At 45.6% G+C, this 11,687-nt stretch overlaps 4 protein-coding genes across 4 annotated transcripts; 2 read left to right on the top strand and 2 right to left on the bottom strand.

Moving 5' to 3' along the window:
- Positions 1 to 1,803: 1,803 nt before the first annotated feature.
- On the bottom strand, positions 1,804 to 2,170 carry COCSADRAFT_38609 (uncharacterized protein). Its single transcript, XM_007703878.1, has one exon. It carries the CDS (start codon positions 2,109 to 2,111, stop codon positions 1,875 to 1,877), a length of 237 nt encoding a protein of 78 aa, XP_007702068.1. The 5' UTR covers positions 2,112 to 2,170; the 3' UTR covers positions 1,804 to 1,874.
- Positions 2,171 to 3,060: 890 nt separating this feature from the next.
- Positions 3,061 to 6,595, top strand: COCSADRAFT_343283 (uncharacterized protein; the record flags this gene model as incomplete). Its single annotated transcript, XM_007704001.1, has 1 exon — positions 3,061 to 6,595. One exon carries the CDS (start codon positions 3,061 to 3,063, stop codon positions 6,529 to 6,531), a length of 3,471 nt encoding a protein of 1,156 aa, XP_007702191.1. The 3' UTR covers positions 6,532 to 6,595.
- Positions 6,596 to 7,960: 1,365 nt separating this feature from the next.
- On the top strand, positions 7,961 to 8,776 carry COCSADRAFT_28239 (uncharacterized protein; the record flags this gene model as incomplete). The annotated part of the gene is made up of 1 exon (XM_007703859.1): positions 7,961 to 8,776. One exon carries the CDS (start codon positions 7,961 to 7,963, stop codon positions 8,774 to 8,776), a length of 816 nt encoding a protein of 271 aa, XP_007702049.1.
- A 2,424-nt stretch (positions 8,777 to 11,200) lies between these two features.
- COCSADRAFT_162331 (uncharacterized protein) lies at positions 11,201 to 11,581 on the bottom strand (the record flags this gene model as incomplete). The annotated part of the gene is made up of 1 exon (XM_007704000.1): positions 11,201 to 11,581. The coding sequence occupies one exon, from the start codon at positions 11,579 to 11,581 to the stop codon at positions 11,201 to 11,203; it is 381 nt and encodes a 126-aa protein (XP_007702190.1).
- Positions 11,582 to 11,687: the final 106 nt, after the last annotated feature.

The following is an 11,687-nucleotide window of genomic DNA, read 5'->3' as shown; positions in this document are numbered from 1 at the left end:
CTGTACGCCTATATAAGGAGGCTAGGATAAAGATGCAGGAGGCGAGCAAGGACCCCCTATCGCTAGCCTTCCTGCTAAACACGAGCGTAGGCATACAGGCTACTATTGCCTTTATTGAAGAAACTAGGGCTGCAACACAGGCCTGGCACAAAGGAAACCTCGAGAACTAGGGCAACACCTATACTAGGTGGCCTCGCCCTACACCCACCCTACCTCTCTCTTTTACCCGCAAGACCCCCTTCTACCTCCCTCTAGACTAGGCTACGAGCCTCACCTCGATTTAGATAGCCCCCTCCCCCACCTACACCAAAGTGATAGCACTACGTAGATACTTGCGGGCCTAGCCTGCACGTCTTATATAGCCCACCGGCTGAGACAGGACGTAAAACCAAAATAATAATAATAATAACTACGTCTGAAGTGTCGGTACGCAGGCAGAATCTAGCACCTCTTGAGGGTGTTCTGGGGTTACACTTAGATGGGGAGTTTGTGGAGAATCAATGAGCCTACATAGTCGCCAGGCTGTCAGTCGAAAGCTGCACATTGGCCATCCTCACTTAGCCGTTACACGCACTCATGCAGGAATCCAGAATTGATTTGTCACTAGTTAAACCTAATCCGCTAGCACGCCACATGCTTCCAGAATCTATCTTCAAAGTATTGCGCTGTGTAAAGACAAAAGTAAATAATCTGTACAGGAAGACTTCCTTAGAAGTCGCAGGGTGTTGCAGTACCCTTCCAGTCACTCCAAACCATTTTGTTATTCTCCAGTATATGTTTCTCTTTGACGGTTTCATTCCAGCGCCTGACATCTTCTCACCTGTGTCGCTGGAAGGCGTTTCTCAAAGCCCTGAGTCCAGTTCTTACCCGGCGGTTCCAGTGGACGGTGGGTACCAGATCGCTGACTGGTGACGCAGAAGGCTAGAAAATGTAACTTAGCGTAGGAAAAGGAGAACGATTAGATCTTATGAACGCAAGCAAAGAGCTTGGAAGCTAGCGTAGATTGGATAGAATTCCTTATGGATTAACTAACTAGAAGTAAACCTCCAATATCAAAGCTGACATTCCAGTGACAAACTACAAGAAAGAACAAGTCCAGGGTAGGAAGAAAAAGGAAGGCGATAGCTATAATGTTGAGAAGCTGTAGTTGCTAGCAACGTGTAAGGCCAACTGATCGCTTTGATAAGCTCATAGTAAAGGGGTTAAAACCGCAACCATAAGCAAACAATCGTTCGTCTTGATCGAGCACTATTGGGTAGGTATGGATACGATGCTCGAGGTCTATTCCGCGGCCGCGCTCCAATTCTCACAGATATAAAGAAGTGTTCAGTAATTAGAGATACTAAATTGAATGCTGAAACAAAAGAGGTCTTATCACAGTCTCCTATACGGAGTAACTAGGAGATTTACAAGACATGTTTCTTTTGAGTATTGAGATCTGTAAAGCTAAGAACAGCTCATAATTTGATCCCTATCTCATAACCATGTTTAAGTACCGCCGTACTCGAATTGGAAAGCGCTAAAATAGGATTGTATGCGGACGATCCGATCTAGCCTGGGGAATGATTGAGAGTCTTTTAACACAGTACATAAACCGTAAATTCAAGCTTTTCATTTGGGATAGCATGCCAACACTGCTACATTTGACTATGAAATCAATCTAAGCTGCATTCCTTTTGGGCCGTAGTCATAAACTTGGAATTTTTCTACGACGTATCGAACTAAGCAAGCAATATAGTCGCAACAAAGCAACAGCAGAAACGCTTAGAAACGCCACTTTTTCTTCAATTACTTAAACAAACGGTTCAGTCATAAGGCGAAATCTGCTGCGCAACTCTGCTAAATCGCCTATATTAGGGAAACAAGGGTATGCATCAAATCTCTTGTCTTCGTTGCTCTAGCTCTGAGCGTTGCATTATGTTGTTGGCCGCTTTGTCGTTCCCGTTCTCTGCTCCTTTGTCTCCACCATATCTATCGCCCATATCTACCACGTCTGATTCGTTTTTCTGCAATTTGCCCTGCATCCAAGCTTTGAGTTCATATGAATTGCTCCACGCACCACTAGTCTCTTGGTTCGAGACAGGTGTATCTCTATTCCATTTCGAATCCATGAAGCATTAATATGTATGGAGATGTGATATGTTGGATAAATTATTGAATAGAAGTGCTTCTTGTTTTACTTCAAAAGAGCCGCAAAGAAAATTACTGTATGCCGTTGTAGAGAAAGGTGCTGTTTGATAGCTCAGTTATCAGCAAAAGTACTCAGATGGATATATAAGAGCGCAGCAAGAGTACGCAGGCCACGAGATTTTGCTGCGACTCAGATCCTTCACAAAGCGAATCAACACCCATTGGCGCACTACAATTATCCGGTCTTGGCGAAACATCCCAACAGACGCAAGATGAGATTAAAGGTGCTGGGCGCGCTCACATGCCCGTAGGGTTACAGCCATCCACTAAGCGCTTTTTGCCCACGGCATCAACCGGCCAGACGTGGGACGAGCACCCCATAATAACCGCATAATCATGAACAATTAGTATGAATGCGTGCGACATGGCTACTATCATTCAACGCTGTGATAAGGCGAGGAAAGCCAGCCTGCAGCCCGCGCATGTTGCCCCTATGGGGACTGAACTCCATCTAGAAGGTAACACATAGTAGTACTGTATTGATAAGACGTGAAAGACACCACACTACAAATGTGTACACCTACATAAATTTGCAGTTTCCGCTTTCTACATGCTGCTTGTCTTTCATTTCGGGCGGCACATCGGCCCGCCTATGGTGCATATGTACGGAAACGCCTGCTCGACCAGCATTAGAATTTGATTGGACCGATATCCTAGTATATAATTGACTTGTTACATTGCCAAAAGCGGAGAGTAATACCCGGATAAAGTTATCATTAGGCAACAGAGGTTTGGTGTGGCATCAAAGGTCGCCTGCTTACAACCGGAGCCTGCAAGTGCATGAGAGTGTAGATTTCTCATCAATCGACTGATGTCGGCGGATGCCACTATCGTTAGTACTCTACCTTGAGTGTTTGAGAAGCGAACAAGATGGCTACTCTGCAAGATTTAAAAAGCGCCCTCCGGTCGAAGACAGACGTCAAGGCAACGACTTCAAGGCAGACATTATCAGATACACAGTACGACAACGGTTTCAATATCTTGGTGCAGGGTTCGACAGGTTATCAGGATTTCGTTATCCCACAATTGACTCAGGTCCTGGCGTCACTATTCGACTCGAGATCCCAGATCTCTGCTCTCGAAATTGGACCTGGCCCTAAGAGCGTGCTTGGTGGTCTCCCAGATCACCAAAGGAGAAAAATCCGACAATATGAAGCTTTTGAGCCCAACCAATTGTTTGCAGCAAGTCTAGAAGGATGGCTTTCGGTCGATACTGTTATGAGGTCACGATTCCCTTGCCTGGAAAGGCCACCAATAATTCATCGTTTGCCGTTTGATCCACAGCAGAACATGAAGCAGAACAACAGTAGTGACACCATTGAAGAAGGTGGGGGATACGACGTGATCCTCTTTTGCCACAGCATGTACGGTATCCGATCGAAACGAAAAGCCATCGAACAAGCACTGGAAATGCTTGGAGAGAGGAGGGGCGGAATAGTGTTAGTTTTCCATCGTGACGGAAATCTACACTTTGATGGCCTGGTGTGCCACCAAACCGCTATTTTCCCGACTGGAGTGGTCAGGGTGGCAGATAAAGATCAAGTCCTGGACGACTTCACTCCCTTCATTGCAGGCTTCGTTATGCATGATGAAGAAGTGCAAAAGACTGTCCAAATTCAGTGGAGGGAGGTGTGTCGGGTTTTAGGTCGTCGTGAGGATGCCTATCCAAGTTGTTTGTCATTCCGCTCGCCGGATGTTATGGTAGCCTTTAATCAGCATGCGGCCAGAGTATCAGAGCTCACAGCACAGTTGCCAGCATTGAGGACAGATAGGCAGATCAAGAATCGGGAGACTCATCTGCGTCGACCAGCGGCAATCTGTAGACCAACAGAAATCTACCACATTCAGCTGTGTGTGCGGTGGGCCCTCAAGCACGCGGTCGGCTTGATCATCATTGGTGGAGGACACAGCGGCCATTGTATTTGGAACAACGTCATCTCAATCGACATGGGTGCCTTCAACCAAGTTTACGTTCATGGTAAAGAAGAGGAAGACTTGCTTGACAATTCTGGTTCAAGCGCCTTCGTCGTCGTCGAGGCTGGCTGCACATCGGGAGACGTCATTAGGAAAGCTATGGCGGCAGGCGTGATAGTGCCCTTGGGATCCCGACCAAGTGTAGGTGCAGGATTATGGCTACAAGGTGGCATCGGACATCTGGCTCGACTGCATGGTTTGGGCTGCGACGCTATCGTGGGCGCTGTTATGGTCAGTGTTGATTCTGGCCAGGTCCTTTGTGTGGGCTATGTTCCGAGTGAACATCAACCAGCTATGTCTATTCGAGCAGAGAACGAAACCGAAATTCTATGGGGGTTAAGAGGCGCAGGAACAAATCTCGGCATCATCGTCAGTGTAACTTTCAAGGCTTATACAGCTCCAGTATATATCGTTCGGAACTGGGTTGTGCCACTCAGCGGTGGCCTTGAAGCGCAGCTCAAGCTTGGCCAGTTTGACGAACTTATTGCGAGGAAGCTCAGCCGGAACTGTTCTGCAGATGCCTACCTATACTGGGAAGATTGTAAACTGCACCTTGGCTTCACCATGATTGAGTCTACAACCGCATCCCCGGTGTCGAAATGTTCGTTCTCCACGACCGTCAGTTCACATCTCGGAGCAGAGGAAGACGAAGTTAAGATGGTAGACAGCGTCGGTCTATTTGAGACAGAAATGTACGTTTCGAAAATGCATGGTGGGCATGGCAAGGGCAAGACGTCTTCGTTCAAGCGTTGCCTGTTCGTGAAAGACATAGGTAATCCCAAGATAGCTGAGCGCTTGGTGGTAGCCATGGAAGCTCGCCCGTCACCACTGTGCTACCTTCACCTACTGCAAGGAGGAGAGGCGATTAGTGACGTCGCGGCTGAGGCTACTGCTTTTGGCTGTCGAGACTGGCACTTTGCTTGTGTGATCACTGGCGTTTGGCCTCGCGATCAAGATGGCACCGGAGTCGCCCGGGCTGCCGTAGAATGGGTTTACAGTGTTGCAGATGACTTGCTGCCTTTGTCTATTGGGGCCTACTGCGCCGACCTCGGACCCGACCCGAGGGACGCTGCATTTGCTAGCAGAGCCTTTGGCGTCAACAGGCAACCGCTCATTCAACTCAAAAATAGGATGGATCCGCGAAATGTGCTAGCTTACGCCTGTCCGCTCCCGAAACCGCCATTGGGTCCGAAGCTCATCCTTCTCGTCACCGGTGAAAGCTGTGCTGGCAAAGACTATTGTGCCGATGTGTGGGTCTCTATGTTCGCAGAATGTGCCCTCACGACTCGTGCTGTAAGCATCAGTGAAGCGACCAAGCGGGAATACGCGGTGGCTACTGGTGCCGACCCTGATCGGCTGCTTTCTGATCGTGCCTACAAGGAGCAGCACCGCCCAGCCCTGACAGCATACTTCATGGAAAAACTACAGCACCAACCTTGGCTGCCAGAGGAGCAATTCATGCGATTGGTACATGGTGCTGCCGATGTGGGCGTACTTGTGATCACCGGTATGCGAGACAAAGCACCTGTTGCTGCCTTGTCGCATCTTGTGCCAAATAGCAAGCTTCTCGAGGTTTATGTGCAAGCCAGTGAACAAACGCGACGATCGCGTAAAGGGCTTGATCACGAGGGCATGGGTCTTGCACGTGACGAAACGATTAAACTAGTCAAGCCACATCAGGAGGCGTTGAGCTACCGACCCAGTGCTGTGTTTGACAACGAAGTGCATGGGAATGAAGCTGCGAGAAACTTTTTTAAGAATAACCTACTGCCCTTGGTTCACGAAGACTTACTGCGACTTGCTGACATGGTACGTCCAGTACCCGACTTCCCACATGAAAATGTCGTGTTCCGCCATGTGCTAGGTATTTCTCAACAACCGAACGGACTGGCTTTGTGCACATCTCTCCTAGAGAGTCATTTCATTGGCGACTGGAGCAACGTCGCTGCGGTGGCATGTTGCGAGGTCGGTGGCATCGTTTTTGCTTCTGCTCTATCTCTGCGAGTCAATGTCCCCTTACTACTCATACGCGAAGCTGGTAAGCTTCCCCCACCCACCGTTTCTGCTGTGAAATCTCAATCACACGTCTCGTCTTTGATCCGCAGCGACTCAAAACAGAAGCGGATAGAGGTTGAACGAAGTGCTGTGCCTAAGAACGGTGGAATCGTGGTAGTCGATGACACGCTAGCTTCGGGCGAAACGCTTTGCGCAGTGCTGCAGATGTTAAGAGACACTGGTGTTGCTGCTGAGAATGTGAGCGCAATGGTTATTGCCGAATTCCCCATTCACTGTGGGCGGGAACTGCTGTGCAAACGTGGGTTCAGTGGAGTGAGCGTTCAAAGCCTGCTTACGTTTGGCGGTATATAATCTTCAACTATATGCTACTACCCGATTCGTATAATTTGCATCAATACAGCCTGTAACAGCCGTGATTTCGGTGACAGCTAACGCCCTTCCATGCGTGACGAAACACCATGTGTGACGGGAAGCTACAGACACTCCACAAAATAATAAATCCAACAATAGTTTGTAAGAATAGAAATTCTCGGAATGATAGCTATAGGTTACAAAGTTTATTCTCGCTTAACTAATATCCTTTAGAAATAGGTTCTACTTACCGTACAGCGTGATAATTACATAAAAGCCCGACGCAACTACGTCACTTTTGCTAGCCGTAGGCATGTCGAAAGCTTTCGCATTCTATAAAAAGCCTATTAATATACAGCGTGTTGTATTTTCATCTGGATGTGTTTATTGACATGAGTTATACGGCAGGACCTTCAAGCCTAGCCTTACTTCTATTCCGAGCTGGTTTTCGGGTGACCTGGGACGCTTGGCAAAGCGCTGCATAACTGAGTAAGCTGCTTTAGGTTAGGTGTATGTTCACACCTCTGCCTGGTATCATCCTTTCACCTCTGGTTGTGACGCAAATTACAGAGAAAGAGATCGAATTTCTTGCTGCTGAGCCTCCTAAGATCACGCAGCAACATATTCGCCTAGATTCTAGGAAGAGTATGCTAGAGAAAGGTCTATAGACGATTAGGGAAGCGATGGGAGGACTGAAGTGATAGCTATGTAAAAGCTACATACCTAGTCACTGAATTCAGTAATCCAGAGTCTACTACACTTTAACTAAAGCGGATGCATGACTAACGGCGTCTTTGAGAGAATCACCAGCATTAAATCAGTATCTTCGATGCACAGCAACCATCTCTGGGTCTGCATTTACTCCAAAATTATATCCTTCTAAAATAGATAATCATATCTGAAATGATTTGCTTATCACAAAATCCCAACAATAAGGGATTTTTGACCCTTCAAATGGTATAACTTGGTGTAATCCTTACTTAGCTGTCGTTCTTTCGATACTTAAATGAAAATTTACAAGGTCAAACGATTGGTCAGCCACTTTGCCGACTTTACTAACAACCGACAGCAAACTATGTCAAGATGAAAGCGAAAGTGCCTTTAAACTATAAGTCCCCCACTTGATTTATGGTGTACAGCATTCTATTCACTTAGTTTTCCTTCAAACTACTCAACTTACCCCGCACCCCTAGGATCGCCGCATATTCTCATTCAATCTGTTGTGTAACATGCCTACCTGCATTATCATTTGACATGTGTAACTACGCTATTGGGCTGACGAAAAGCCCCCTATTATACAACATAGGTGCAATACTGTTCAGCATTCCTTCTAAAGGCTACGCTTAGCGCTTCCAGCACCAGCGATTGCTATCGTGACCAACTATCCATTTCAAAGCGAATCGAAGAAAAAGATACATTCTTTCATACAATGAACTACTCGTGTGTCCCTTGCAATCGCTCATTCAGCAGCAGTAGAGCCTTTGAGCAGCACAAAAAGAACTCGCCGATGCACAAGAAGACCTTTTCTTGCGAGACTTGCAATTGCACGTTCAGAAGTGAGAAAGCACTTGTGCGTCATAGATTGCAGTGTAAGGTCGACCAAGAGGCTTCATTGAATCATCATCCAGACGAGGCCGCATTGAGCACCGTCCTAGCTAGGTGTTCCATACTCGACACATCAGCATTCACGTTTCAAAATTCCGCCCAAACACTCCTCTCAGCCAATCCAGTCGCTATTACTACCACGCCCCCGAAGATAGCCAAGAGCAAAAGGTTTCGATTGAAACAAGAGACAAGAGAATATTTCATGTTCCCAGAGCTCCATTCGAAGATTGCAGAAGCAGTCCTTCCTGAAATAATCACAATATGGTTCAATGAGAATGACGACGACGAGAACTTCAGCTGCCGATATCACACCCACATGATGGGAAAATTCACGTGTCACAACAACGAATGTAAGAAGGAACTTTGGACCAGCAAAAAGGTGGCCATCGAAATAAGCGGATATGGCAGGAATGGGTACAGAGCAATTGTGTATAATCAGAGGTGCAAGTCTTGCAATTGCTTGGGCACCTTTGTAATGGATGAAGAATCCTACATTGAGCGGATATCATATAGGATTAAAAGATGGGCAGGTGTAGAAGTGATGCAACCAGATTACGATAGAAAATTAACCAAACCACATGAGCAGGACTATTGTGAAGGTTGTAAACGGGGCAAGTGTACAGAGGGCGATGACTTATGATCTGAATGAGGAGAAAAACAACATACCCTACACATTGTGCCAAACAGAGCTATAGTCTCTTGGGGGAAATGGTTTGATATTGCGTTTTACCACTACTTATCTATCGACCAATTAGTATTAGCAGATAGAGTTAGAAGCATATTCAAAATTGACGCAAATTTAGTCTCGAATGCAGAAAACCCGCGCATCCAACGAACTATTTTTCATTATGCCGTGATATATATTGCGTGAGTTATAAGATGAGGTTCAGTGGAGAGTTAGTGTTCATAAATATAGCACATGTTAACTTAGATTTGCGCTTACTAGGTCTTAACCCCGAGTTGACCTAAACGGCTAGTTTCCCAAGCAACTATCGGGTAGGGCAGGCAGGAGAACCGAGGGTTGAGATAATCTAATCCATATCGTTATGGACTAATTAGCAATAATCTTGTTAGGAAAAGAGCTTGTAAGAAAGTACTATATGAGTAAACCGCAACCAGAGTAATAACGAAGTTCATTCATCCGTTATCTGAATTGCTCACAATGCTACTATCATACTTGCCTTTCACTTTCTTGGGATGTCAGTGATAGTTGTGATGGTCCGCCATCCCTAGGCCTCCTGCCATTCCTTGAATGGTCAGTCATGGCTGGACGTCACACCACGTGATCGTTGCCCCACGATGACCATCTTCTGACGTGGCTGTTGGTTGGCTTTTCCCGCCTCGTTAAGGAACGAATCCTTCTTGTTACTTGCAACATTAGTGATATAGAGATAGCGTGTATGGTATGCTCTGCAAGCGAGCTAAATAGCGCCTCGCGATCTATGTTTCTACCCAGACATCGATGCATAACTACTCAACCCTGGGAGACGGGAAGGTTTCCCCGCTCAACAAAACCCTATATCTGTGGATTAACGAACTCCTTGAGACCCTTTAAGAAGACGATAGCGACATCCGCGTTACGGTCGCAGTATCGCTACAGGATGTTGCCCAAAGATGACGCCTCCCTCGAGGTCTCTGGATCTAACGAGCGGGTATTAAACCGATCAATGGCCGTAGACCATAGGACTGAAACTTGTGATACATCTGTAAGCTGGAAATTTCGCTCTTTTCGCGGTCGGCATAGTTTCCGTCTCCGTTATAGCGGCCCTCTACGGACTGATACAATGGCTCTAGGTATCTTGACGCGCTCATCTTCAATTTTGCCACCTTTATCCTCCAAGTCCTCTACAGCACCCTCTCAAAGCTCTGGGTAACTAATATTGAATCCTCGCTCTTATTCACTAAAGACGTGTACATCTATATAGGCGTTGTAGCAGAGGCTCTGAATAAAGGTCTTCCCTGAGCAGCTTAGGTTATTATCGACGACAAAGCATCACGCTCGCTGCCTCAACGACTTAAGCTAACTCACACACTAATATTCTTTTAACTAATCCTTAGCTTGACTATGCGCATAGCGTTTATGCCCGCAGCCTCCACCTTTGCAAAAGGTTTCGTACCCGTAGAGGTGCGGGTCGCAAGCTTAACCTACATCCGTATTACTGCATATGGTCAGTGCGTGCAACAGTTCAGCCAATGCAACACTATCTGCCCCATCAAAATATCTACCTATCATTTTCAACACGTGATATCTCCACCACCATGACAGCCATTGAGAAAGCGATTGCGGCAATCAATTCGCAAGATGCAGAAGGTCAACTCTTATATCGCGCAGTTATAAAAAAGTTTAGTGTTATAGTTATAATATTAATGCGCCGGCACTAAAATAAAACCTAGTTGCGAATAGCAGCTGTAAAAAAATGTTAATTACTCACTCTACTATAAGAATTTAAGCTAGTAAAATATATAGAAAAACTATTAAAACGCGGGCTACTACCTTCTTAATCTATAGTTCAAAATTATATAGCTATTGTTATAGAATAGAAGCCCTCTAATAGCTAGGTTACTCATTTTTTACACCGTTACTACGATAACTTATATATTAGAAAAGCTACTAGTATTAACCACAACCGTTATTTAGCTGAAAATCTAGCTAAATACTAATCGTATTTTAATCTCCTTTATACTAAGCTTAATTAATATAAGGTTACGCTATATAATATCTATAATATAGATAAGAAGAGCTTCTTACTTAGCTAGATCTTACTATCTAAAAGAATCTTTTTAAAAGCTATATAGGAGTAAAAGAAGATACGTAAGGCACTCTAAGATAGAAGTAGAGACTAAATTACGATTATTAGGTGTATCTATACTAATAGGAGCTTAGTAGATCCTATAATAATCTTTAAGAAAGTAGATAGTCTTCGCGATAAATAGCTGCGGGACCTAGAGGCTAAAAAACACTAAATTTTTTACTATAGTAGTCTATCTAGATAAAGTAATAATTAGCTCGCGCTAGCTTAGGTTAAGTAGATATTTAATTAGCTTACGAAGGATAACTCGCGACTTAGCGAACTGGCTGCAAATCTTGCTCAGGAAGCACCAAAAGCTGTGCAACTTTGCTTCTCAATGCTCGCCTGGTGAGTTCTTTTGCCATCTCAGGAGTGCTGACGGTCCGCAGTGCAGCCTGAATATCGAAAATAACTTCTTTTCCACCGCTGACCCTGTGGTGATGGCCAGATGTACGTGTATAGACGTGCAGGAACTTTGGATCTCGGTATTTTTGAGAGGCCTCGTCATGGAACGAGTCCAGGACTTCATGCCTATTGCCTAATATTATCTGAGCATTCTCCGGTCTACTCGCTACGCAATTCGTCATCGCAAAATTCACGACGGCCAGGAACTTGTCAATGGTGTACTGGCGCATACCTAGGCGTCGATGAGACATTGCAATATGCTCATTTTCAGCTGCGATACCTTCACCAGCTATCATTCCAACATCAATACTGATTGCTGGACGGCCGCTATGCGTACGATTCCGAGCAAAGGCATTC

Source organism: Bipolaris sorokiniana (genome assembly GCF_000338995.1).
Source record: "Bipolaris sorokiniana ND90Pr unplaced genomic scaffold COCSAscaffold_11, whole genome shotgun sequence".
NCBI lineage: Eukaryota > Fungi > Ascomycota > Dothideomycetes > Pleosporales > Pleosporaceae > Bipolaris > Bipolaris sorokiniana.
The sequence above is the reverse complement of the archived record's forward strand: the minus strand, read 5'-3'. Positions and strand labels throughout refer to the sequence as shown.